Source organism: Talpa europaea (genome assembly GCF_964194135.1).
Source record: "Talpa europaea genome assembly, chromosome: 7".
NCBI lineage: Eukaryota > Metazoa > Chordata > Mammalia > Eulipotyphla > Talpidae > Talpa > Talpa europaea.
Genome location: NC_140074.1, coordinates 49,013,962 through 49,040,423, shown reverse-complemented (window position 1 = coordinate 49,040,423; position 26,462 = coordinate 49,013,962). Strand labels below are relative to the sequence as shown.

Below are 26,462 nucleotides of genomic sequence, written 5' to 3'. Positions count from 1 at the left end.
ATTCCCCGGAATCACAACCCATGTGTCAGACAAGTTTTTTCTTTTCTTCCTAGAACTTAAAGTTTCTTAAAGATAGCTGGGCAAATCATTATTGCCCAGATTAGAGCGGTGGCCTTTTGGTATAATGAAGTGACCTCAGTCGTCCATAGGACAGCTGGAGGATTAGCTCTGAAGTTGGCTGTGCCTGGGTAGAGAAATAAACAAAATCAGTTCCTAGGCACCACCAGGCAACAGGAAAGTTTTCAGTGTTACCCCAGAGTTGCTCTGTTACAGTATGTGAGTAGATTAGTGCTGTGGAAAACTTCAGAAGTGCCACTTAGAACTTATGAAAGTTTCTGGAGAAGAAAAAATTGAGTTTCTCGGGGTGGAATGCCATCTTAGAGTCATTAATCTGAATGAATTCATATGCAAAATGCAGTAGGGTCTTCACAGTGTAGAGAGCAAAAGGCTGCATGTTTTATTGCTGGAGTAGATTTTTCAGTATGGAAAAATGCTGGCTTATGGTAAAGCATGAACTTATTTGGTAGGTGGCAATTACTGATCCTTCTTGTCTACCAGAGTGATAGTGCAGGCTGATATAATCAGACAGACAAGAAAGCCATGTTTTCTTCCCTTTAAATATTTGTCCTGTTGACAAAACAAAAGCATAGTGCAGCCATCAGAATTTCTACAGAGGAGTGTCTTGGGCATGGCAATGTGGTTGAATTGAGGGTGGCTTGCATAGGAATAAGAGATATCTATATGGAAGAGCAGACAGAAATTAAGGATAGTCCTACAACTCTCCCAAGCCACCCTTTAACACTGTGCCAATAAGTGGGGGGAGGCTAGGAGGGTACTTAAAGCATTATTTGCAGTGTCTAGCCTTAACCATAGATAGCTTAAGTGGCATCATCAAAATTCTAGAAAATCTGTATGTGAACATGAGAAAGCATTTGGAGCATATAAATAAAGTATGTCCTTATCCATCAAGCATGCTATAGTCTGATCCCACTTGCCCAGCACCCCAAATCATAGCAGGTGCCCTAAGGGGCCAAGACTATGTGTAGGTCTCTCAACATCATACCAAGCAGAGCCTTTCAAATGCTACACAGTTGCTCCACTCTCTTCATCGTTATAGTCTGTAACAGCCCAGAGCAGCTTATGGTCCCACTGATTGTGAATGCCTTTTCCAACTCTCCTCCTTCCTCATCTGGATATATAAATTCTCCTCTTCCTTTTCTCCCTTTATGGAGTTCCATGTCTCAAACAGATTTACCCTGTTCTAGTGGTTCCATTTCTCCCCTGCCATTTTCCCTCATGTGTAGTTGTTTCTTCCATTAGGAGCAGTGCACTGGCCTTTTTGAAGTTCCTTTTACGTTATGTTCCACCAAACAGTAGGAGCTATTTGTAAATCCCATGGGACTACCGTTCCCCTGTGGTTATTGCTCCTTGGTGTGCATAGACCAATTAACCCCAGCTCGAAGAGCACTTGTCCTTGCCACAGGGCCTGTGGTTACTATTTATTTTCTTGTTATGAAATTTATCATCTTCCAGAAAATTTAGAAAGTGTAAAAAAGAGAACAAATAAGCAGAAAAATCACTTCCCAGATTATCCTACTTCTTACCGGAATTAATGTTAATTTCCTTCTCTGTATCATAAGACCACTGTGATCACAGCCTGTGTGTAAATTTTTTAAAATATCATCAGCTGGGATCATTTTTAACCAAATGAAGACAAATGGATTAATATCTTCAATGGAAGGAACTCATACAAAGTGCTGTCGTATGCCTTGTTTTAGCATTGCACAGGTGTGGGCTCTCCAGATCTTTCCATTTGGTGCCATCCATACCCTCTCACTACTGACAGGCACACAGCAGCTGAACCTGCTTCCACAGGAGCTGGGAGCCTTCACAGAGCAGAGGGTACATACTGGTTTTATTTATAACTGTGCTATTGGATTAGCAGAGTCAAAATTTAGAATGTATTACTGCATCTATTGAATTCCAGAAAAAAGAAGCAGAGTTTGGGTTGACAATTCCTCTAGGGTAGAGCATGCCAGAAGAACTCAGGGGATGTGATATAAAGGCCTGTGCCAGCTCTGCAAATTCACATTTGTAAACTTTTTGAAAGCTTTTGCCTTCCCCTTTTGTGCTTTTCTTTGGCATTTGTTTCATCTTCGGAACTTTGGTTTCTGGTATTTACTGACAAGTACTCTTAGGAAGTTTCTATCACTTGAAAGAGATCTTTAAAATTTTAAGTATTTACACTGAGGTTTTTGAGGAAAGTAAGTGCCTTCTTCCTGATGCAACTGAAGTGTATCTTATCTTGCAAGGATTTTGTATTTTACATAAGATGTCAACAGCGTTCACCACTTTAGCTCTGTAGTTGGCTAATTCCCCTAAGTAGTTCATTTTACGAAATATAGTATTCCTCAGTGTACACACAGCAGTGCTCAGATGGCTTCTGTTCCTGCATTAGTGCCTTGCACAAGTGGGGACATATCAGCTCTAGTCTGGACTCTGCCACCAGGTAGCTCGCCTTACCATAGGCAAGACTGATTTTTTGAGCCTCATATTTCTTGTCTATGAAATAAGAAGATTGGGTTTGACACCATTCAAATGCTTTCTAGCTCTTAACTTTTCAATTCCTTTCAATTCCTTTAAATTTCTTTAAATTGAAAAGTTAAAGCCTATGGCTTGAGCAATGGGGGTCACTACCGGACATGCATAAATCAGGTTACAACATGAGGCTTTTGGAAAGAGAAGTCATCTTTATTGCAAATTGATTGGCAAGGAGGTAGAAGATAAAGTCAAGTCTATCCCCCTGATTAAGAAAGGAAACTAAGTCATAGCATTTTTGGTAATAGGATTGAGAACAAAGGAGTTAAATTTTATTGGCTGAAAGCAGGTTGGGGCAAAGAAATAGAGACTTGGCTGAAGTTCATTGGCAAGTTACAGGTCTGTCTTTATAGAACTGGAGTTCTGAAATTTTGGTGGCCCACTCCTTCAGATAGTCCCCTTTCCTCTGTTTGCAATCTCCTGGCTCCATGGCCTGCTGTGTCTGAAGAAGCAAGTCTCAGAGAAAAGTTATCCCTCTCTCTCTTTTATGTTCTCAGGTCTAAAGGAAATTTAACTAGTTGGCCTTAGTTTCAATCTTGGATCTTTAACATTGAGAATGGGAACTCAGGGATGGGAGTATCTTTCATAACTTTTAAGTGTTCAAGAGAATGTTGAGTACCGGAGTTGGCAAACTGTGGCCCACCACTGGCCCACCACCTGTTCTTTATTCTGGCATAAGAAGTAATGGTTGCATTTTAAATAAGTCTGTAAGTACCCAAGTAACATTACTGATTTTATCTCTCGGTCCATAAAGTCTTAATTTTAGTAACTGGTACTTATATAAACAGTTGACATATATCTGGTCTAGCACACTCCCATGGGGTTCTAGAAATGGAACAGCCTGTAGAAGGGAGACATTTGCCCAAGCCCCATTGCTGGGTAAGTATTGGGCTTGGAGTTGAGTCCTGGTTGTCAGGTTCCTGGCCCAGGTATCTTAGGCAACATCAAACACATCTAAAGTGGCCCAGTTCTTGCTGCCAAACCAGTAGCTAAGAAACTACAGTTTAGTTTTCAATGATATCAGAAGAGACACATTGTTTTATTTAAATGTAGGGAACCTCATTCAGTGAGAAGAACACGTGTGTCCAGCCGTGTCCAAGTCTTTGGTCCTCTGTCACAGCATGGCAGGACCGAGTGAGTCTCCAGAGACTTGCAGCACACAGTGGCACCTCACCGGGAAAGAGGTGAGCAAGCTGAGGGCAGAGTGCACTGCTGCACCAAACAGAATTTCTAGCAGCACAACCAGGCTGCAGAGGAAACAGCCTCGCAGGAAGGCTCCCTCTTCTCTGGGAATCACCTTCTGATTTTAAAGTTAAATTTGTTTAATATGGTATATGGCTCACTCTGGGCTTCATTCTAATTACTCATTTGCTCACAGCCTGTGTTAAGGGTTTTTCCCTTATTAGTGGAAGCAATTCAGTGTGGAGCTTCCCAAATCACTGCTCCTGCATAGGCTGGCCCTTTGCTGCTGCACTTAAGTATTAATAATTAATTGCTTTTAAGGATTTGGTTGGGGTGAAAAAGTATGTCAGTTAAGTGTCCCATGAAGTAACCTGGCCACCGTCCTTGAGGGTTGGAAAGCGAGCCAGGGAGAGCACAGGCAGGAGCAGCTGTGACAGCCAGAGCACAGTCTGTGACGGGAAGATGCTCTGCCAGGCACTTAGACAAGTAAACACTCCCACCTAGTCCCTAGGAAACTGCAGGAGGGGAAAAGCGAAAATATTACTAAGCCATTGTCATTAGAAAGCAGAAGCTATAATTCCCTGGATTTTAGATGTATTCCACAGTCAGTGTGAGGTTCTATTTTCTAGTATTTTTGTGGGTAGGTTGATAGTGTTAAGTAAATATTTGTTGTGGTATCCAGGCTTAAATTGAGACAGGATGCACAGAATCTCCCTCTGTCCCCACTCTTCTGTTAGAACCAGGACTGATCATGTAGAAGAAAGTGGGGGGCAGTGAACGCTAGTCCCCTTCTCTTAGGTCTGGAATCACAGGTCTGTGGCAGTACAGGCAGGGTTCAGAAAAGAGGGTCTTGCAAGTTGGCTGGAAGCTGGGAGTGTCCCATGGGGCACATGTTCATTGCTATCTACAGAGGGGTGCACTGTCACTTGGTTTGACTGACGATGAACTGGGAGTCAAAGCTTCAGAGCAGGGTACAGTGGGATGGGTGCTTACAATGACCCACTGGACTGGGGGAAGAAACTCATCAGATTTCTGTTGGTATTTTACTTTCATCTCTCCTTATAAAATTACTGTGGTGTGGATTTTATAATGGGCACACTATATGAAAACAGCCGTACATGTATCCAATTTATAAATATGCATTTATTTGAAACTGTGAGTAAATGTCTCCCCTCACCCCCCAAATGGTTTGGATACAGCTACTCTAGGTCTTACAGATGAATATACAAAGAAGAAAGGTGGGGCATGTTTTTGAAACTCTGAAACCCCTGTTCATGCCAAAACTCTGGATTCCTAAAATAGATGTGCGATCTATCTGCTCTAGTTACGGTGGTGACATGCCAGACTACATACTTTCAATCTTTCACGCCGTTAACCACGGTGAGTCACCCAAGCAGTCTAGGACTTGCCAAGCTGTTGGTAGGTGCTGTGTCACCCTTACTCAAGGGGTGTGTGGTACCCCGAGGCCCCAGTTAGCTCGGGTGCTGGATCTACTTCCTGGTGAGCACAGCACACATTAGTAGGGATTCCCTGGTGCTGAGAATGACATTAGATGGAGATTCAGAGGGCTAGCTTGCTCCATCCATCCATCCATCCATCCATCCATCCATCCATCCATCCATCCATCATTTCAATAAACATTTACTTCTTACCTGGTCTATGCGGTGCACAGACATCCCTGGATCTTATTTCCTCTTTTATAAAACAAGGTGAGGTGATTTCTGTTTCCTTCCTACTCTGGTTGTTCTTTAATAATTTTCTTGAATATGTGCTTCTGGGTCACTTATCAGTACCTCTGAAAACAAAAAATATAGACATATTTTAAGACATCATTAACAAAATTGAAAGCATATGGCACAGTGATGTAGAAAATCATGGCACAATTGCTTCCTTTTTTGTGAGTTGCAAATTTCCAGTATAAAATTGAAAATCAATAGCAACTATTTTAAGAGGGGATATAAAATGGATGTTTCCCTACTTGAAAGGGCCCTCCATCCCCTTACTGTCTCCTCTTAGAAAAACAGTCCAATCTGGAACCGTTTTTACCTGCTATCTTCATTCAGTAAAGGAAATGACAGGGCTGCAAGGGGAATAAGTAGGGTTTTCAAGATGACTTACTTGATAATCTGAACATAGACTGGACATTTTGCTATCAAAGGAAGGTGGATGTAGTCAGAAAACAGAATGCCCCTTTATTGGCTACAGGCTTGTCCGGCCTGCCTGAGCCCCTTCTGTCACAGGCTGGATTCCACCCTGAGTCTAGAACCAATTCTCCTCTTACCCTGGAGAGAGCTCAGAAGCTGAAGCCAGGCCTTTGGGGTGGGCTCTGAGTTCTGTCGTCTTCTGGCCCCTAAGCCAGGCTGGTTCCCATTCTTGAGTTTCTGCCCAGTGGTGCCTCTGGAACTCTACTCTCCCAGGATCTTTACCACTGCTCAGCCTAGCGTGGGGCTGTGCATAAGACCCTGACTCAGAGGCTGGGGTCTTCCCTACTCTGCTGATAGACAGCCTGCAGTGGTCTCCTGGGGCCATGTTCTATTCCTTCCCAGAGCAGACTCTTTCTCAGTGCAAGTTCCATCCGAATGGAGGGGTAGGATCTGAAATGCCCATCTGCTCTGGTTACACTTCTCCACTCACCAGTGATCATGAGATACTAAACTGTCAAATCCATCTCAAATTCCTATTCACCTTAACCTTTCAAACCTACCTGGGAACAGCTACTCCAGCACCCCGCAGCAGCAGCCACTCCTTCCTGGATGCCACTGTTATCTCCTGGGGGTCTCCTCGCTCCTATTCCTCCCCCACCCTTATTCCCACACAGTAGCCAGGGTGATATTTTCTTAAGTGGGGCTCAGATGGAGTTATGACAAAATCTAAGAGCCTCACTCTTGCTGCATCCTTTGCCCCTTCCCTCCCTCTACCATCTGCTACTGCTCTCTTCCCTCTTCCTCGCTCCCATCATACCGATCTTTCCATTTTTTGCGAGCTGTTTTACCTACTTCCACATGCCTTTCCTCTGGTTTTTGCATGGCTGTTTCTTTTAAGTTTTAGCTCAGATTTTAGCTCTTTGGAAAGTCTTTACTAAAGTATTCAGTTCTGAGAATTTCTCCCAAACTACCTATTTGCTGTTTTATTTTTACCACAGAGCTTAGCACTATTGAACACTTTATCATTTATTTAGTTGTGCTTGTTTCTTGCTGATCTCTCTTGACTAAAGTGTCCACTCCATGAGTGCTAAGACTTTGCCTGCCTGGTCCCCCATGTGGTCCCCAACATGGGGGAGATAGATGTCCTGATACACAGTGGGAGTCAGATGAGTACTTGCTGAATTAGTGAGCAAATGAATGACCACGTGAATTCTAAATGAAACCAGGACAACATTTATTTATATAAGTATATAAAGAGGATATTGTCCTGGGGTTAGGGTTTACCAGAAGCCAAGCACATTCTTTTCTGTTTTATTTTAATCTAAAATCAGAAGTCATACCCTAGTCATTGTAGAAAATTGGGAACAAATAGAACCCACAAATAAAATTTAAAAATCACCTGCAAACCTCTATGCTCAAACTGGCAAAATTGTCTTCCTTTTTTTGTGAGTTTCTTACAGTAGTGAATGTGCTCTTGCTTCTTGATTGTGTAGTAGCAGTAGTCGCATTTCCAGAAAAGCTGCTTTTTTTCCAGGAGACACAGATGCTTTGTGTCTTAATACCATCTGCAAAGCTGTTGGGAAATATGAGGGGGAATGAGAACGGCGTTTATTAATGCAGTCCAATTTAATTTCCTTTACTCAGAGAAAAATGGTTTATCTATAGTAGTGACTTGTGCCTGGAGGGAGTGAAATAATATAGCAGGAGGGAAAACAAATTCATCCTGTACAGAGACAAAGGAAAGCGATTCTTGCTTGAGAGTATTAAACACAGACAAAAGGAGGCTATTCTAATCCGATCCAGTAAGGACAGCACTGTCACCCATTTCTTCTTCTGGGGAAACTTCTGGGACACTGCAGTGGCATTTGGCAAAAACCTCACTATCTGTGATTGCCTTGATGTAGATAAGTTGTAGAACAGCAGGGAAAATTTAAGACCGACGTACAACCAGGTTAGAGGAAAATCAGTTTATGTAAATAGAAGAATCTGAATAATATGTAGCCTAGGCCAACAGGTGGTTTAAATTCCACTCCAAGGGTGTCTCATGAATGTTTCTGAAGAATGCATGATAGCTGTGAGTTTTCAACTCTAAGCTCTGTGGAAGATTTTCAGCTGTTTCATCTGTGGACAGCTATGGAAGTTTACCCTTCATGTTACTATCACTCCTAGAGTGGGAATAAGTATGGACATGTAGCCCTGCCTTTCCTAGAGGGCTTTAAGAGTATCTCGAGCATTGAGTAGAGGTGTTTCTTACAGTAGATAAATCAATGAGGGGATGGACAGTTATGCTGCAGCACTTGTATGGGGGGGCCTGTTGGGTGATGACATCCATGTACTGTCAATTGATGGGTCTTGATCCTTGAAATTTGGGGTCCTTATCACACCTTCTCCTTTATTTGCAGTCCTTTCATTTAATTTATGGGTTCTCCTGTCCAGTCTGCAAGTGGGACAGATCTTTGGTTCTTGGAGTAATGATTGATAAGACTAACAGTCAAGTGTTTGCGGTCATCATTTTATTGTTGGGTGTATTAGGTTTGCTCTCTGAGCTGGGGAACATGGAAAGGCCTCCAGGTTTTCTGTGAGGGATAGGCCCATTAATTAATATTTCCAAATATTATCCTACCATAATTGGAAGACAGTAAAATTGGTGTTTAGAGAGAGAGACAAGGCAGTGAAGTGTAGAGACTGCTGGACTTGTAATAAGATTAGGATTCCGGGTGCAGCATTTCCTTTGGCATCTGACTCATTAGCCTCCATCCAGTGTTCAATCCTACACTGCCACCCTGTACTTTCAGCTTCTTTCTGGACACCACCAGGATACCACACAACAGCTCACACGTAACATCAAATTTAGTACATTTACACTCAAGTTCTCTTCCTTTCTCAAACCCCAATCCCAAAACCATTCCTGCTCTGATGTGGCTAATGATATTACCATCTAGCGGTTGCCCCAGCAGAGACCTGGAGGCTATCCCTACGTGTGCCTCATTACCCATACCTGCCTCCCACCTCACATTCACTCAGCCACCTGTCTTATCAATTGCATCTCAAGAGAAACTCTGACATGAACCTGGCTCTTCCACCTGTGGCTACACCTTCCTTTCAGATCCCCTCTCCTCTCTCTTGGAACACTGTAATATATTAGTTATTGATCTCCCTGTATGCCATGCTCTCAACTGCAAGAACAGCAGCCCTGTTTGAGGTAGTTTCCAGAACCTCCCTATTGACTGTGGAGAGTGCAACCCTGTCAGGGTTCATAGCTTCCAGTCTGATCCCTGCTCACCTGCCTGGCCTTATTTCCTCCTTTCACCTTTGACCTTATTATTCTGTAAACTCAGCTTCCCCTCCCAATACTGCCTGTCTCTGTGGATTCCTCTCCACATGCTGGTTCTCTTGTTGGGGCTGCAATTTCAGCATCTCCTCATTCCATCAGGCATTCCATCAGGTAAATCCACACTGGTTTTCAAGAGGCTCCCCTAGTTGGAAATATAGAGGACCTATTTCTTGGCTCTTAAGACAGTGATAACAGTTTTCTTCTCTGTTCATCTTTGCATTTGATTCCCCCAGCTTTATTGACATAGACACCTAATACTATATAAGTTTAAGTGTACACTGTGTTAATTTGATATTTATATGTTGCAAATGATTGCCATCATATATGTGAGCTAACATCTCTAACCTGTAAAATAATGAGCACTTCTCTTTTGTAGCAAGACATTTAAGATCTACTAACAGCACTCAGTACATAACACTTTGTCACCAGCTATACTCACCATGTTGTTCATTAGAGGCCCAAACTTGTTTATTTTATAATTGGAAGTCTGTGGCTTTGATAATGACCACTCTACTATCTGTTTCTCTAATTTGATTCTTAAAATACCTCTTTCTACCCCATTGGCTTACATGTATGGTCTACCTGGGTGCCCACTCTCTGCACATGACCTGGTACCTGCTCAGTGAAGGATGGCTGGCTGAAGGGTAGGGGAGCCATTTTAGCTGACTTTTCTTGTCTGAGCCTAAGTCCCAAGATTAAACATCAGTCCAAATTGTGGAGTAACAAAACACAAAATTTGGAAGTCTTAATTTGTTTCCATTGAAAACTCAGAATATGTACAATGCATATTTGTAATGCATTAGACTTTTTATAGTATTTGAAAATAACTAATAGGTTTTTAAAAATAAATTCTTCACTCTAACTTTATATTTAAACATTACCTACCAGCACAGAGTGTGATCATTTTAGACATTTGGTGCAGAAATCTTGTAGTCAATTTGGGAAGGAGGGTGGCAGAAAGTGAATCCACTCTCCTGACAATAGTGACCCTGACTCAACAAAAACATTTATCAAGAGTCACAAGTATGTTTTTTTACTTTTTGTTTTTTACTCAAAGCTGGCTGCTTGGATTGATGTGCTCTTTCCTGTTTATAACTCTGATGGGAGTCGGGAAAACATGAGGAACCATAAGGAGGTTCTTAAAGTGCTATAGCTGATCTGTGTGGGCCCAGTTCATGGGGCCCCAAGCAATTAAAATAGCAACATCAAACACAGATTACTGCTTACAGTCCACTATCAGAGATAAAACAATAATGAAAAGGGTTGAAATAATAACGACTAAAATGTGATACAAAATGAGCACGTGCTGTTGGAAATGTGGCACTAACAGACTTGCCCAAAGTACCATTGCCTCAAACCTTCATTTTGTTAAAAAAAACAACAACAAAACACCAGTATCTGCCAAGTGTATGCAGTAAAGTAAGCACAATAAAATGAAATATGCCAAGCAGGCAGAGAGAAGCCTCTGCTAGACTTCCTCTCCCAACACCCATGGAGAGATCCACCCAGGTACATAAACATCAGTATTGGTACTGTTACAGAGACAGGAGACTGCATTAATAAGCTCGTATGGCTTTCCCTAGGTTACAGGGTTGGTCAGGAAAATTCCTAATGAGCAATATGCTTCCCTACTATTTTGGGGAGAAGTAACTCATAATGAAAAGTTAGAGACAGATGGCTGACAGAAGGAAGAGAATCCAACCTATTTAAAATCCTCACCGTCTTCCCCTTGAGTAAAGGAGAGAAAGGAATAAGCATACATTGGGGAAAAAAAAATCACTAATATTCTTAAGTAATTCCTGTGCTAGGCACCAATCTGAACATGCCACATGGATTAACTTCATTAGTCCTCACAACGACCAAGGGAAGTACATACTGTCTTTGTTCCTTTTACAGAAATAATAAAAGGTGCAGTCAGGATTTAGAACACAGGCCTATGCTTAAAACCTTATTTTTCTGCAACTGGTTAGTAATTTCTGGTTCATCAACAAGGAACAACACTATACCAGGCAGTTAATATGCGCGATCTCATTTCCTTGATATAACAACCATGAGACAAGTATGTACTCTGTCCATTTTACACTTGCATCAGGGCTCCAAAGTCATCCAGCAGCTTCTAGTCACCCACAAAGCAGAGTCAAGCTTGTTGCCTTGCCCCAGAAATGTGTCAGGACGTTTGTCACAGCAGACCTGGAATTCAGGCCCATGAACTCCCTTTGAAATCTGTTTCTCCACTTTGGCTTCTGCTTGATTCATCACTGTTTCTGGCATCTCATTATGGAAAATCGATTCCCCTCTTCACACATCCTCTGCTTTCTTTAGCCTCATGTCACTGCCCAGACATGCATTCCTGAGTCCTCAAACAGCGAGGCATCTAAACCACAAGGGCATCCGAATGTCGTGCTTCTGATAATGTTCTTTTGAGTACAGGGCCCTGAAGAACAATCCTCCCTGTGCTGTGTTTGGCCAAATCTTTGCCATGGTTCTGCATCCCTATCTCCCTTTGCTTCTTCCTCTTGAAAGGCAGCCACACTTTTGGCCAGAGTAGGGCAAAGCAGAGAAATGGCTGGGACGGTATGGAATGCTGGACCTGGTAGGTTCTCTTTGTAAAGGCAGAAGTGCCCCAGAAAGAGTGTGAGAGAATCTCCTTAGGATCTCTGAAAAGTGACGTAAAGAATGTGAACAAGTTTTGTGGAGAGGCAAGTGAAAAATGTGTGAAATATATAAAATGTAAGTAGTTGTAATTAAAAAATAATTTAAAACTGGTGAGATTTTTAAGCTTGAGAAGCAACGGACAGTAACTCTCTTGGTAGAAGAGAATCAAGCAGGGTGGTGGGTTTTTTCCAGGCGTTTAACTTGTTTCCTGTTTTTGTTTTTGGAAGAACTATTTATTTTGCAGAAGCTATAGGTCATATGTTTCTTTAACCTGATGATAAGCATGCAGATTCACCTCTGTTTCCTCTAAACAAGCACAGGGGGTTTTCTCAGTAACTGAGCCCTGGCCCATTGCCATGCAGATGAGCCACATTTATCTCTGACAACAGTGTCTTTCCAATTTGTTCTTCAGTCTCCTCAGGGTTTTTGGTTGTTCTTTAAGAACCACTCTTGGTGGTGGGTGAGGGAAGGCCTGCCAGGTGCTGTCCTCTGTTAGGGTATCGTTTTCTACATAGGGATTCTGATAGGATCAGATCATAGGGGGGGGGATTAAGAAGGGTTGAAAATTTTGTGGCTTTTTAGGCGTATTTTCTCTCAAGCTTCAGGTATGGAAATTGACTAACCCCCAGGAAAGTAGGTGCTGCCACTGTCATACTGTTCCTGGAACTCATAACCTGTGGGAGCCCCCATGGGTCCCCAGAAGTGACCTACCACCATCTCAGCTAACAGACCTGGTTGGCTGTCACCTGTCTCCCCCTTCCAGATTTATAATCCAATCTATAATGTACATTTTTACATAGCTTAGGATATTCTGCTTATATAAACTGCTCTTTTTCTTATCAATATAGTGCAAGCTTTCCCCCATATCATTAGATTTCTAAAGGCAAATTTTAATGGATGTATAATATTTCATTATATGTATTTGACCATTTTCCCACTAGAAATATAGATTTTCCCACTAGAAATATCAGAGTAAATGATACTCTGATAAATATTTTCATCCCAAAATTTTGTTAACATTTTATCTCCTCAGGGTAAATCCTGAAAAGTGGAATTTCTGGAACAAGTAACACCACACCTATCAAACTCAATGTGTTTGCTAAACTACTTTCCATAAGTACTAAATCAATTCATATTCCCACAGCGAGGTATGACAATGCAGAATTTCAGCTGCATTGAATGTAAAGCTTTGTTTTATCAGGAAAGAAAAGAAAGAATATTTTTATTAGAAAAAGCATCTTCTGGCCACAAAGCAATTTAAAATAGAAAAATGCATACATGTATGATGAAATTGTATGAAGAATTTTTTTCTTTTGAAAATGAGAGAGAAATGCACCAGCAAAGAAATTTAACTGAAAGATGGTATTTGGGGCACAGTTATTGTTCAGTTGAAATTTCTTCAAATATAGCATGTCCTAAAATTAAAAGTTTGTTCCCCAAGCTCTTATACTGGGATGCGAGCACATTTTATGTCTGAGATGTAGCAGACCTTTCAAAGTGTGGTGAGTTAGAGTATAGTGTTTGGATCCTGCTCTTTATATGCATTTTTTCAGTCAACTTATTCATTGGTTGCCTGGGTTTAAATCATGGCTTTGCTATTTATTAAATATGTAAAGTTGGCCAGGTAAATTACTCTATCACACTGTTTCCATTTCTATAAAATAAAGAAAAGATTAGCATCACTGTGAGAGTGGAGGTCATGGTGTGGGGAGCTCAGCACTGTGTCCTGAGCTGTGCTGAGCTATCTGACAGCCCTGTGTGGCTGCAGAGCACTTGAAATGCAGCTTGCCCAGATTAAGATGTGTTAATTTAGGTGTGTAACACACATCAATTTCAAAGACTACCAAAAAAAAAAAGCAAAAACTATTTCATATTGATACATATTGAAGTGCTCCTATTTTGGCTATCATGACTTCAAATAAAACACATTATTAAAATTAATCTATTTTCTTTTAAATGCTTCTTTGAAAATGTGGCTTGCACTATATTTTTATTGGCTAGCATTGTTTTAGAAGATAATAAAGACTTGATATATATGCTTGAAAAGAAATCAAGGTGGGTAGTGGAAATTAAGAAATCATGTGGAGTTTCCCAGTTGCCAGGGACTTTTGATTCTTAGTTCACTGTAAGGCACTGGAGTGGGCTCCTCTGATCTAGAAAAGACTGGGGTAGGGATGATGCATGCTATTTCATTGTTTGTTAGGAGAGTAAGTAGAGAACTTAAAAATAGCATCCCCCTCCCTCTTCCAGCCGCATGCTGATCCCTCTTGAGTTATTTCTGTTGGCTGTGTTAGGAACCTGACATTTGATTCATTCAGTGAGCCCTGCTTCACTCCTTTAAAACAGAATGGACACTTAGTGAAAGGTCAGAGCTGCTGTGGCTGGTGGTGGTAGCTGCTGGGTTTGTGGCGGGTAGAGGAGACCCAGGGACCAAACTCACCAGTATGGCAAAATGCCTGGTCAAAATCCAAACTCGGAGGGGTCTCCGCTTGCAAATGGTGAACCACTGCAGCAGCAATGTTTTTGTCCGTCTGTTGAGACACGGCTCCAAGATCACAGCTAGAAATGCTGGTAAGTGCCCAGGGAGTCAGTCCGGGCCTGGAGGGGGGGCGCTCACTTCCAGCTTCCTGTTCATCGCTGGCTGCTGGGAGTGAAGCCGCATGTGAACTCATGTCAGAGGCTTGAGTGAAGGAAGGGTGGGAAAAAGAAGAGCAGAGAGACAGGAAGGAGAGTGAGTGCAAAGGGAAATGAGAAAAGGGAGTCAGAAATGAGTCTGTCTCCCTTGTTCACTGAAAATGGTGTGAAGTTCTCATAAAGGATAGTAAGTTAGTTTAGTTGACAGCAAGGTTAGGAAGGAGGCAGTGATGGGGTGTCAATCCAGATTGCTTAGGAATGATGGAAGACTATGGCAAAGGCAAAGTGGATGATCGAAACATGTTCCCTCCTCATTTCTTTGTTTAAAGGGTAAAATCCTCAAGTATATTGCCTGGAAGAGGCAAAATGCCCCTGCATTGTCAAAGCACAGCTTAACTGAAAATAAAGTGTCAGTTAAAGAACTGGGATTAAACTGATGTCCTACCAATTTTCTTTTTATTGAAAGTATCATATTTTGTGGCCCTTGGAAATAGAAATTAAAATAGAAATTTAAAAAATCAGACTTTATAACAGGAGAGAAACTGCTGTTGTATATATGTATATGCCATTTTCAGCAATTAATTAATGTCTGGAATTGGCACATGAGTGGAACTTCTACATGAACTGAAATCAGTGGTGTTTGTATAATGACAAAAATAATATGTGATGTATCTGTGTTATACAATATTTTTAAATATAAGAATATACAATGTTTTCCTTGACTCAAATAGTTCAATAGTCAATCTGTATATCAACATGTAGGATACAAAATATTTTTAACTTAAATGGGATTGCTCTACATATACTAATTTATAATTTACTTATTTTCACTTTATCTTATGATTTGGAAGGACTTTCCATATCAATGCACATTAATTTGTATCCCTTTTAAAATGACCAAATATTATTATATAGTATATAGAAATACTATTACATAGATTTCAGGGGTACCTCATTATAAATCAATATCTATACACAGCCTGTTTCTGGTTATGAATATTTCAGGATATTATGTGGCTATTTTATTTTGTACATTTGGCTGTTTTGACTGGGATTTTTCATTATATTTTTATATTGTCTATACTTGATGTGTTGATTTTGCACTTGAACATCTTACTGAACTCTGATTAATTCCCCTAGGTTCTTATTTAAATCTTTTGCTTTTTTTTTTTTTTTTTTGATAGATGGTAGTATCACCTGGAAAGAGAGCTTCATGCCCTCCTTTCCATTATTACACTTCTTACTTTTTTTTTTAAATAAATTTTATTTTTATATTCCCCATACAATTGCAACCCCCCCATTTTGACCCCAATCCCTCCCCTCCCACCCCTCACCCCCCAAAAAGTGTCTCTGGTTCATAGTTGTTTGTTGATTTTGATTTTCACTTTCTTATAGTTATTCATTTTCCTGGTGCCTTATTTAAGTTTTCTAGATTCCTGCTATGAGTGAGACCATCCGGTATTTTTCTTTCTCTTTCTGGCTTATTTCGCTGAGCATGATCCCTTCCAGCGCCATCCATGTTGCTGCAAATTGCATGTGTTTATCTTTTTTGAATGCTGAGTAATATTCCATGGTGTATTTGTACCACATCTTCTTGATCCAGTCATCTATTTTTGGGCATTTGGGCTGTTTCCAAAACTTAGCTATTGTAAATAGTGCTGCTATAAACATAGGGGTGCAGGTGTTCTTTGGAATTGATGTTTCTGTGTCCTTTGGGTAAATACGTAGGAGTGGAATTGCTGGATCATATGGAAGCTCTATGTTTAGTAGGTCCAGAAATCTCCACACAGCTCTCCATAGTGTTTGGACCAGTTTGCACTCCCACCAGCAGTGCAGGAGAGTTCCTTTTTCTCCACACCCTCGCCAACATTTGTTGTTGCTAGTTTTCTTAATATGTGCCATTCTCACTGGTGTAAGATGGTATCTCATGGTAGTTTTGATTTGCATTTCCCTGATGACAAGTGATGTTGAACATTTTTTCATATGGCTGTTGGCCATTTGCATTTCCTCTTCAGAGAAGTTTCTTTTTAGCTCTTCTGCCCATTTTTTGACTGGATTATTTTCTTTGTTGTTGTTGAGTCTCATCAGCTCTTTGCAGATTTTTGTGATCAGTCCTTTATCATTAGTGTTGGGTGCAAAAATGTTCTCCCAGTTGGTGGGGTTTCTCTTTGTTTTTGTTATTGTCTCTTTTGCTGTGCAGAAGCTCTTTAATTTGATGTAGTCCCCGCTGTTTATCTTTGCCTTCACTATCACTGCTTTGGGTGATGTGTCTGTAAAGATGTCTTTGATATGCAAATCACGTAGTGTTTCGCCTACATTTCCTTCTATGTATTTTATGGTTTCAGCTCTTATGTCTAGTTCTTTAATCTATTTTGAGTTGATTTTTGTGTATGGTATGAGGTAGTGGTCAAGCTTCATTCTTTTGCATGTTGTGACCCAGTTTTCCCAGTACCATTTATTGCACAAACTTTCTTTGCTCCAATGCATAGTCTTTGCTCCTTTGTCAAAGATTAGTTGACCATAAATCTGTGGGTTTATTTCTGGATTCTCTATTCGATTCCATTGGTCTGTGTGTCTGTTCTTGTTCCAATACCATGCAGTTTTGATGATTATGGCTTTGTAGTAGAGTTTGAAGTCTGGGAGTGTGATGCCTCCATTCCCTTCTTTTTTTTTTTCAGGAGAGCTTTGGCTATTCGGGGTTTTTGGTGATTCCATATGAATTTTATCAATAATTGTTCTATTTCTTTGAAGAATGGCATTGAAATTTTGATTGGAATAGCATTGAATCTGTATATTGCTTTTGGTAGATGGCCATTTTAATAATGTTTATTCTTCCAATCCATGAGCAGGGGATGTCTTTCCATTTCTTTGTGTCTTCTTCTATTTCTTTTATCAGTGTTTTATAGTTTTCTTTGTATAGGTCCTTTACCTCTTTTGTTAGATTTATTCCCAAATATTTGATTTTTTTTGTTTCAATAATAAAAGGGATGGTTTTTTTGATTTCTTCTTCTTCAGATTTATTGTTTGTGTATAGGAAGGCTACTGACTTTTGCGTGTTGATTTTGTATCCTGCCACTTTGCCGAACTGATTGATGAGTTGAATTAGTCTTTCTGTGGAGGAGTTTTTGGGGTTCTCTATGTATATTATCATATCATCTGCAAATAGTGATAGTTTGACTTCTTCTTTTCCTATTTGGATTCCTTGTATGTCTTTCTCTTGTCTTATTGCTCTGGCTAGGACTTCCAGTATTATATTGAAAAGCAGTGGTGAGAGTGGACATCCTTGTCTTGTTCCAGATCTTAATGGAATTGCTTTCAGCTTTTCACCATTGAGAATGATAGTGGCTGTTGGCTTGTCATATATGGCCTTTATGATGTTGAGGTATCACTTCTTACTTTTTGTCTGTCAGATTGCATTATTGAGGGCCACCAGAGTGACAGTGGAGTATGGAGAGAGAGTTTTGCTGTGTTCCTGACTTTGGTGTGGTAATTGGTCATGATGACAGACAGATGCATGAGATGGTATGATGGCTCCATCAGTCCGGATGCCATCAGCAGCATGTGTTAGAGAACCCTAACAAGCAGTGGTTTAAACAAGAAGGTGCTGCACTAGCCAAGACAAGTCCAGGATTGGGGAGGATTCAGGGTTGAGAAGAACCCAGGTTCCTTTCACCTCTCTGCACTAAGATGTTTCTATTAGAAGGAACCCCCCTCCTCCCAGCCTCTTCCACCCTTCATACTCTCTTCTCTTTGATTTTCATTTTCAGGGTTGATTCATATGGCCATATACAAACCAGATACTACTAAGAGACTGAAATTATGATGACTGGCTTAGATCAATCATTTGGAAGACAGACAGACAATAAGGAGTCAACCATAGAAACTACCAGATAAGAAACATCCATATCAGACCAGAAGTGAGGGGTAGGAAAGCTTTCTAAGGGGAGATGACACATGGGCTTTTAAAGAATGAGTAAGAGCCATCTGGGTGCAGAAGAGCCTTCCAGAAAGAGGCAACAGTCTATGCAAAGGCACAAAGACACAGCATAGCACGACACTTTGGGCACCTCTAAGTAGATGTGAATGTTGGAAATGTGGGCATGGAGGAGTGCTTTTACACTAAAGTTTAGTCTGTAGCCTGAAAGGCATGAAAAATCTTCTGAGAAGATTCATGACTAATTAGGTATTTTTATCTCTCAAAGGCTTTTATTTCCTGGCTCAAAGGTATTTGTTTCATTATAGCACACAGGCTGGGACTAATGGCAAGGGGTCGGTTGCGGTTAACATCAGATTCCGCCACTTGGCCTCATGGTTTTCCCAGTGCAGCCCACTAACTCCCAACCCCACATTCCAATTCCTAGACAGGAAAATGCTCCAAAGGACACCTTGGTTGTCATGCCCTGAGCACAACCTGTCACAGAGCCATCTTCATGTGGTGCCAGGAGCTTGGCTGGAATGCCCTAGGAACCACAACCACAGCTTCTTGTTCGCGGTCTCAGTTGGTCAGCTCCATGTCACTAACTAGGTGTTTTAGAATGATTGTTCTGGCAAAAACTCAGGAGAAACCGGGTTGAGATCAGGGATAGACACAGCTGTCACACAGTTGAGAAGAATGAAGGGGTGGAGAGACAGGGTAGCTCTGGAAGTGAGTGTGGTAGAAGCTGGTTTCAGATTAAATGTGAGCAGTGAGTGAGAAGGAGACCTGGCCAACACTGGTGGCTGGAGTGGGAGGGTCGGTAGAAGGTGGGACCATTTACTCTAGAGTAAGTGGTAAAGGAAGGAAGGGCTTGGGTGGGAAATGATGTGTTTGGTTTTGACATATGTGTGGTGAATCTGGAACTCACTGGAAGATTCTAAGTTGACATGTTAGCAGATTCTAATTTTTCTGGTCAAATGAATGTGGGAAATACTGAGTTAAAGTAACAGAGTTAAACAAAGAAAACAGTTTTCTTCCCCTCAGGACCTCGCCTACATTTACTCTGCTCGCAGTAATATTACTGAGTGCTCACCACATCACTGCCAACACAGAGCACATGCATTAGCCCATGTTCCTCTCCACTTATCCACAAGTGGTATGTCTCGGATTTCCCCTCCCCAGCCCCCTTTTTATATAGGGTTGTCGGGAAAGTCGTGACACATTTTTGCATGAAAAATATACAAAAAAAAGTTATGACTTTTCTGACAATCCGATTTATGAGAAGACAGGAGCAGAACAGTGGAAAAAACTTGTTCAAGGTCATACGACAACTAGTACAAAGCCAGGATTCAAACACAGATAACTCCAGAGCTTAGACTCTCAAAAACCCACAATTCATCTTAATTGAAGGATAAGTGACAAAACTGTATGATAATTACAGTGGACTTCATACTTCATAGTGATCTGATAGACTGTGAAAGGAGTCCCTCCTATCTAGTCAATTAGCACATTCATTACCTCATATATTCGTCTTTTGTGTGTGTATGCGATTATTTTAAATTCTGCTCTTTTCAATTATATAATACAGTGCAATCAACTATAGTCACCATGTTTTAGTTTAAATCCTCAGACCTTATTCATCTAATAGTTGAAAGTTTGTACCTTTTTATCAGCCTCTGCCTGTCCCCACTCCCAGCTCTGGCTACCACTTTCTACTTTGTTTCTTCGACTTGTTTGTTTTCAGTACAGTTTTGTGATAAATAAGGTATCTTTTTCTTGGGATTATGCCCCCAAGGTTCATCAGTGTTGTCACAAATGGCAGAATTCCTTTCTTTCTCATGGCTGAATAATGACTCACGTGTGTATGTATATGTGTATATATAGCGAGAACTATATATGTACACACACCCACACCTTTTTTATCATCTGATAGGCACTTAGGTCATTTCTCTACCTTGACTAAAAATAGTGAGGCAATGGACATGGGAGTGTAGATATCTTTGATACCCTGTTTACCTTTTCTCTGTATGTATACCCAGAAGTGACATTGCTGGCACATAGTTCTATTTTAATTTTTTTTTTTTGTGGCACTTACATACTGTTTTCCATAGTAACTGCACCAGTTGACATGCCCACCAAAAATATACAAGGGTTCTCTTTTCGCCACACCCTCACCAACATTTGCTAGATGTTTGAATATCTTTGGGAAATTTCTTGTCTTTTTGATGACAACCACTTTTTGATGAGTGCTTGCAATATTAACCTTGATGGTAATGTCCCAAAGGGTGATAGTGTTCATAGTTTCCCCAACTAATCTGATTGTAGAACATTCTCTTTAAGGAGCAACTGGCAGCACCTTAAGGAACACTAGTGACTGCAGAGACATTTCAAACAATGCTGCAGCAGTGTATTAGAGCTAGGAATATAATGGAGACTCCAAGGGAGAGGGTACCAAGTGATAAAAGCAGAGTGTTAAGGCTGTGGCAAAAAGCGGTGAGGAGACTGTAGAGAACACAGGTAATTTATAGAATCACTGGATGAAAACCAAGCGTCTCAGAGGTCAAGTGGAAAGTAGGACAGCAGAGAACACAGACTTTAGCAATATGGTGGTCATTGGAATTTTGGAGAGAACCATTTTAGGGGGCTGGTAGGGGTAGTTAACTCCTGAACTATAAGGACTAACACTGACCGAGTCACCCTTCTATGAATTCCAGATATTGAAATTACCCAAAATGATGGCAAGACAAAGGGCACCCTTAGAAATGTAATCAGAGGCTCATGGATGATGATTGCAAAGAGAAGAAAGATTGGGATGTGTAGATGGGAAGAACATTAGGATTTGCTGTGTGTGCTTTTGTGTGTGTTGACTAAGTTTCCATTCATCTACCCTACGTCACAGGGATGACTCTTGACGGGTTTTAAATAGAGCAAATGGGCAGCCTCCCAAGGGTATTCAGGTACATTTCTAGTAAGAGTGATTTTGTAACAGCCATGCCAGAAAGTGAAAGCCCTCATCTGGAAAATTTAATGTCATTCTTAGGATATTTTCTTAAAACGCATGGAAAGTTCTATTAAACGTTATCCTCAACAAAGGGAAGATAATAGGTCACATGGGAGATTAATGCCATAATGTTTTACACATTTTGGAAGTCCATGTGCTGCTTAATGTGCACTGAAAATATTTCAGGGGGTAACAGTAGATGTAGAATACAGTAAATTTAAATATTTACTGTATTTTATATCTGACCAAAATTGTTATTCATCACAAGTGATTTTTTTTTCTTGGCTTCTTAATTACAATACAATCTTAGGACATCTGGCACGTAATTAGGTGATCATAAATTTACCAAAACTTTTGTGAAAGGAGTACTTTAACAACCCTACAAGGACAACAGGCTTCTAAAGGGACTATCCAAGGCAAATGGGGACAAATGATTACCCTACACATGATGACACTGTGGTTTCAGCAACTGCAATTCAGACAATAATGAAGATTCTTCTTCCCAAGTTAAGAAGTGAGAGTCTCTCTGGGCCTCTCATATCCCCTTTATTCAGGCAACAGGTGATTTGGAAAAAGCTTTGGAGTCATACATGACCTTAGGCAAGTTACCTAATTCTCTGAGATGTTTCTTCATCTCCTCTTCTGAATATCTCATGATCATGTACTTAGAAGTATCAAGCCCTTGCCAGTCCATTGAAAATCTTCATGTCTGCTTTCCCATGATCTTTCTCAATAGATAAAGGAAAAAGTAACTCTGCTTATAACATGCAGGTGAATGGTAAATGGTGCTTTCAGGGAAAGATATTTAGTTTTAGGTGGACAGCTTATTGTCAGCCCATAGACTGAAATGGAGCCGCAGAATACTAGAACTGGAAGGGGCCTGAACAATTTTCCAGGAAAAAGTCCAGGACGCATATAAAACTGAAATGACAAATTTAAGTACATGCAGAGAATTCTGACTCATCTGAGAACTGAATCCAGAACCCAAGAATGCCCAGTCACTACTTTCCCTTTCCATCACAGTGGCCACCCTTACCCTCAGTGTTCTTTCCCCTAAGCTCAATTTCAGGGAACATCACACCTTCAAGAGCCAGAATGGCTAAGCAGATTAACATCAGAAGGTCAATCAGAAGCCGCCCTGCCCCGCCCCACCCCAGCAGCAGGATGATACTGGTTAACAAGCAACAAATATGTGGCCTCCATAAACACCTGACAATTTTCTGTGTACCTGAATGGTGGTATCATCCTTTCAGATCCAGTGTCCCCTTTAGTACAAGATCTTTTAATGTTCTCACCACTGTCCTGACATGGGACTTAGTCAAAACAATCTACTTACACATAACTCTAAAAGAAAAATGTTTTAAATGGTAATATAAGGAAAAATTAGAGCATGATTTATAATTACTACTTCTTTCCAAAGGTTTTTCTCAAGCATGATTCACTCAGAGGCAGAAAGCAGGAGTGCACTATGTGAACACCATGGGGGGTGGGGGGAAAAGACAGGCATCAAGGACACCCCCCAAAAGATGCAGGAACCTGTGCTACTAACTAGGCCACTGAACACCTTAGGCAGAGAGGATGGCAGTGATGGGATATTCTGAGCTGGTAAACCACTCTTGTCAAAATTCTTTCAATACTAGATTATGTTATTTATATATGGAATATACAGAAACCAAACTAAAGGTCAGATAAAGCCAAATTAAGAACTAAGTCTAGAAAGCTAAGTATAGAATGGAGGCTTACCGGAGAGTGAGGGGGAGGGGCAAGAGCATGATGGGGAGGGAGCACAATGGATTATGGTGGTGGATCATAGGGGTTTTGTTGGTGGTATGATAACAATACTTTAGGGGGGCGGTCCTATACTATCCTAAAAGATATTCCATGTGCCCTTGATAAGAATGTGTATTCTGCTATTGTTGGATAGATGTTCTCTTTGTGTCTGTTAGGTCCATTTGGTTTATAGTGTTTTTCCGTACTGATGATCATTCCATTGTTGAGAGTGGGATATTTAATTTCCCACAGTAGATTCTATAATGTTTCCTTAGTACTTTATTGGATGACAGTGTTGCCTTCTGAAAGACACCACTCATAATTATGCCCTAATTATGATTGTCATTTTATTCTTGCACCTAAAAATGTGGTAAATATGACCAATCACTTGAGGTATGTTTAACTGACTGTTAAAAGTCAGGATTCCACAGAACAATTTCACGGATTCCTTGAATTCCATTCTTTTTGTTTCCAGCTACAGATCTTTATGGAAAAAGAAAACCTAAAATCTAAAATGACCGAAAAATGTCTCTTTATAGGTGTTCCACTGCCCAGGGAAGAAATTTCTGCTCCACTGATCTCCAGCTCACCAGTGAAAGAAGCCCGGGAGTATGAAGACCCCCCAAGTGAAGAAGATGATAAAATCAAAGAGGAGCCCTTGACCATCTCTGAACTGGCCTACAATCCAAGCGCCAGCCTGCTCCCCACCCCTGTGGATGATGATGAGATTGACATGCTCTTTGACTGCTCATCTAGGCTGGAATTGGAAAGAGAAGACACAGATTCCTTTGAAGAACTGGAAGCAGATGAACATGCCTTTTTGCTGGCTGAAGAAGAGGAGCTGAAGGAGGCTCACCGAGCTTTGACATGGAGCTATGACATTCTGAGCGGCCATATTCGGGTGAACCCACTGGTCAAGAGTTTCTCCAGGCTCCTTGTGGTGGGCCTGGGGCTGCTGCTCTTTGTATTCCCCCTGCTCCTCCTCCTTTTGGAGTCAGGTATTGATCTCTCCTTCTTATGTGAAATCCGCCAGACGCCAGAGTTTGAGCAGTTTCACTATGAATACTACTGTCCTCTCAAGGAGTGGGTGGCTGGCAAAGTCAATCTTATTCTCTACATGCTGGGTTGCTCATAAATTTCCTATCTCAGATGACTAAGGGCTATATTCAATACTAGTGATTAGGTTTTTTTCAGCAAATGCCTGGTTCTGAATGGTCCTGGGGCCATCAACAGGCATTCTTTATTCACAACTGATTATTCAAACCTTTAAGTTTGCTTTCCATAATTCACTGCACTTAAATAAGTTAAAATCAAATACAGTTATGTTAGTTATAGGTCAAGAAGATGACCTCTAAGTAACCAAAAATGTTTATTTTTATTATAGTACAGACTAACTCTTTATTATCACAATACATAACACATTGAGCTGAATTAGATTTCCCATTTTTTTCACAGCACCATTAGAAGCTATAGGTTCTTAGGAAAAACCCAAGAGAACATTTTTGAATATAATCCCTAGGATTATGTCCTCTAACCAATGCCTATACAACTAAATTTATGCTGGGTTTTTGTTTTTGTTTTTTTAAAAATATTTTTTATGTGTTCAAAATATTTTGGTAAATTTTTAGCAAAAAAAGAAGCCTCCTGGAGTTATTTAAGTGTACAGATCGTAAGACTAATGCACTAGGGTATGTTTGGGAATTTTTTAATGTTTTGGCACTGGTTTGTTTTTAAAAATATTTTTGGCTGAACAATTCCATAATTTGTTGTTTCCTGCATATGAGATAGAAAGTAAGTAGAAAGACACTAGCATGTAAGTCACCCAGACGGATGATGGAACTGGAGGATGTGGAAATTGAGAGCATCAAGTGGACACAGAGTGGTCATTTTCAAAGTATTTGGACAAGATGACTTTTTTACTTTCATTTGCATTTTGTCCATATATTTTGGCTAGGGAAATGGAAGTTAAATTTTAAAGAAAACAGTTAAAGATATGCAGTTAATTGTATCACCCAAGAGTGGAAGCAGACGGGAACTGGACAAATGGCAAGGAGCAAAAATAGAGTCCTGGTGAGGCTGGTAGCCAAGTGATGATAGGCAGGTGCTCTACTTCATGAACAAAATTGTGATGCAAGGTACTGGATGATGAAAAGCAAGCTATTTGAGTGCACTAACCGTCAGAGTTGACATTAATATGTTTAAGTGGACCCAAACAAGAGTGGAGAATCTTGAAGGCATACTTTTTTGGGTCCCTCATGCCATTCATTGTGATTCTGTAGAAGCAGCCTCAAAGAAGTGTATATATGAGAGAAAGAATGAATAGGATAGATTTTGGCTTTTTGATAAAAGCCAATGCTCTTCCCTATGGTAGTCATTATACTCCTTTTCTTTCCTGATTTTCTTAAGATCTTAACTCATTCATAATTGAAGAGCCCATTAAGAAAGTGGAGGGGACTCAGATGACACACCATTTCAGTTTGAAGTTGCATAATGGTTCCCTAACCAGACAACAGGGGAAAGAAACACTCTCATACCTTCCATTATACCATTAAATCCATGGCAGAAAACACTCTGATGCCTTCCTCTGCAGTGTCCTTACCAATACTATGACTTCAGTGAGAAAGAAGAGAGTATAGAGCTCAGGGTACAGAGCACTGAGGTTCTCCATGGATTGAAAATGTTTCATTGCCTTCATTTACAAAGAGGTTGGGCCACCTGTAATCGCTCCCTAATTCTAGTAGATACTCCTACTCCATCATTAGCATAATTTACAAATTGGCCATTCCAATCCTACTTATTCAGTGGAGCTCTTATTGCTTATTGGATATTTAATTTTGAAAATAAGTTTTAAAAGGCAGCTCATAAAGCCTTGAGTAAAATATAAAATGTAGTTGCTATTAGGCTTATAGGATGTTCTTTCTCATGTGCTTTCAGTGACTCATTTTGCTTTTTTAAATAAACATATTTTCTATAGTTTTGGGGGGAAGTTTGCAAATGGTCATCTTTGAACTTGCAGGTTTTTCCCCCGACCTTTTTTTTTTCTATATGACTTCTAAGTCAGACGTCTGACATAACAGTGCTCTAGTGTAGTCTACATGAAATAAACTCTTCTTCTAAAAATCATGCTTCATATCCCCCCCCTTTTTAAGTTCTAATAATGACAAGTTATTTATCCCTCACCTTTAAAATAATATATAATAATATTTTTAACTTATGGAAGTAAATGTA

At 40.4% G+C, this 26,462-nt stretch overlaps 1 protein-coding gene across 2 annotated transcripts in view; it reads left to right on the top strand.

Moving 5' to 3' along the window:
* FRMD3 (FERM domain containing 3) overlaps nt 1-24,472 on the top strand; it is a gene marked incomplete at its 5' end in the record, with an annotated part of 237,551 nt that extends 213,079 nt beyond the window's left edge. Inside the window, 2 exons of one of the 2 annotated variants that reach the window (XM_084238593.1) lie at nt 14,289-14,484; nt 23,774-24,472. In XM_084238593.1, coding sequence (XP_084094719.1) covers nt 14,358-14,484; nt 23,774-24,369 — 723 coding nt within the window. In that variant the 3' untranslated portion in view covers nt 24,370-24,472. Of the gene's footprint in view, nt 1-14,288; nt 14,485-23,773 lie in introns of those variants that run through there. The other variant, XM_084238592.1, reaches the window with a different exon arrangement.
* Nucleotides 24,473-26,462: the final 1,990 nt, after the last annotated feature.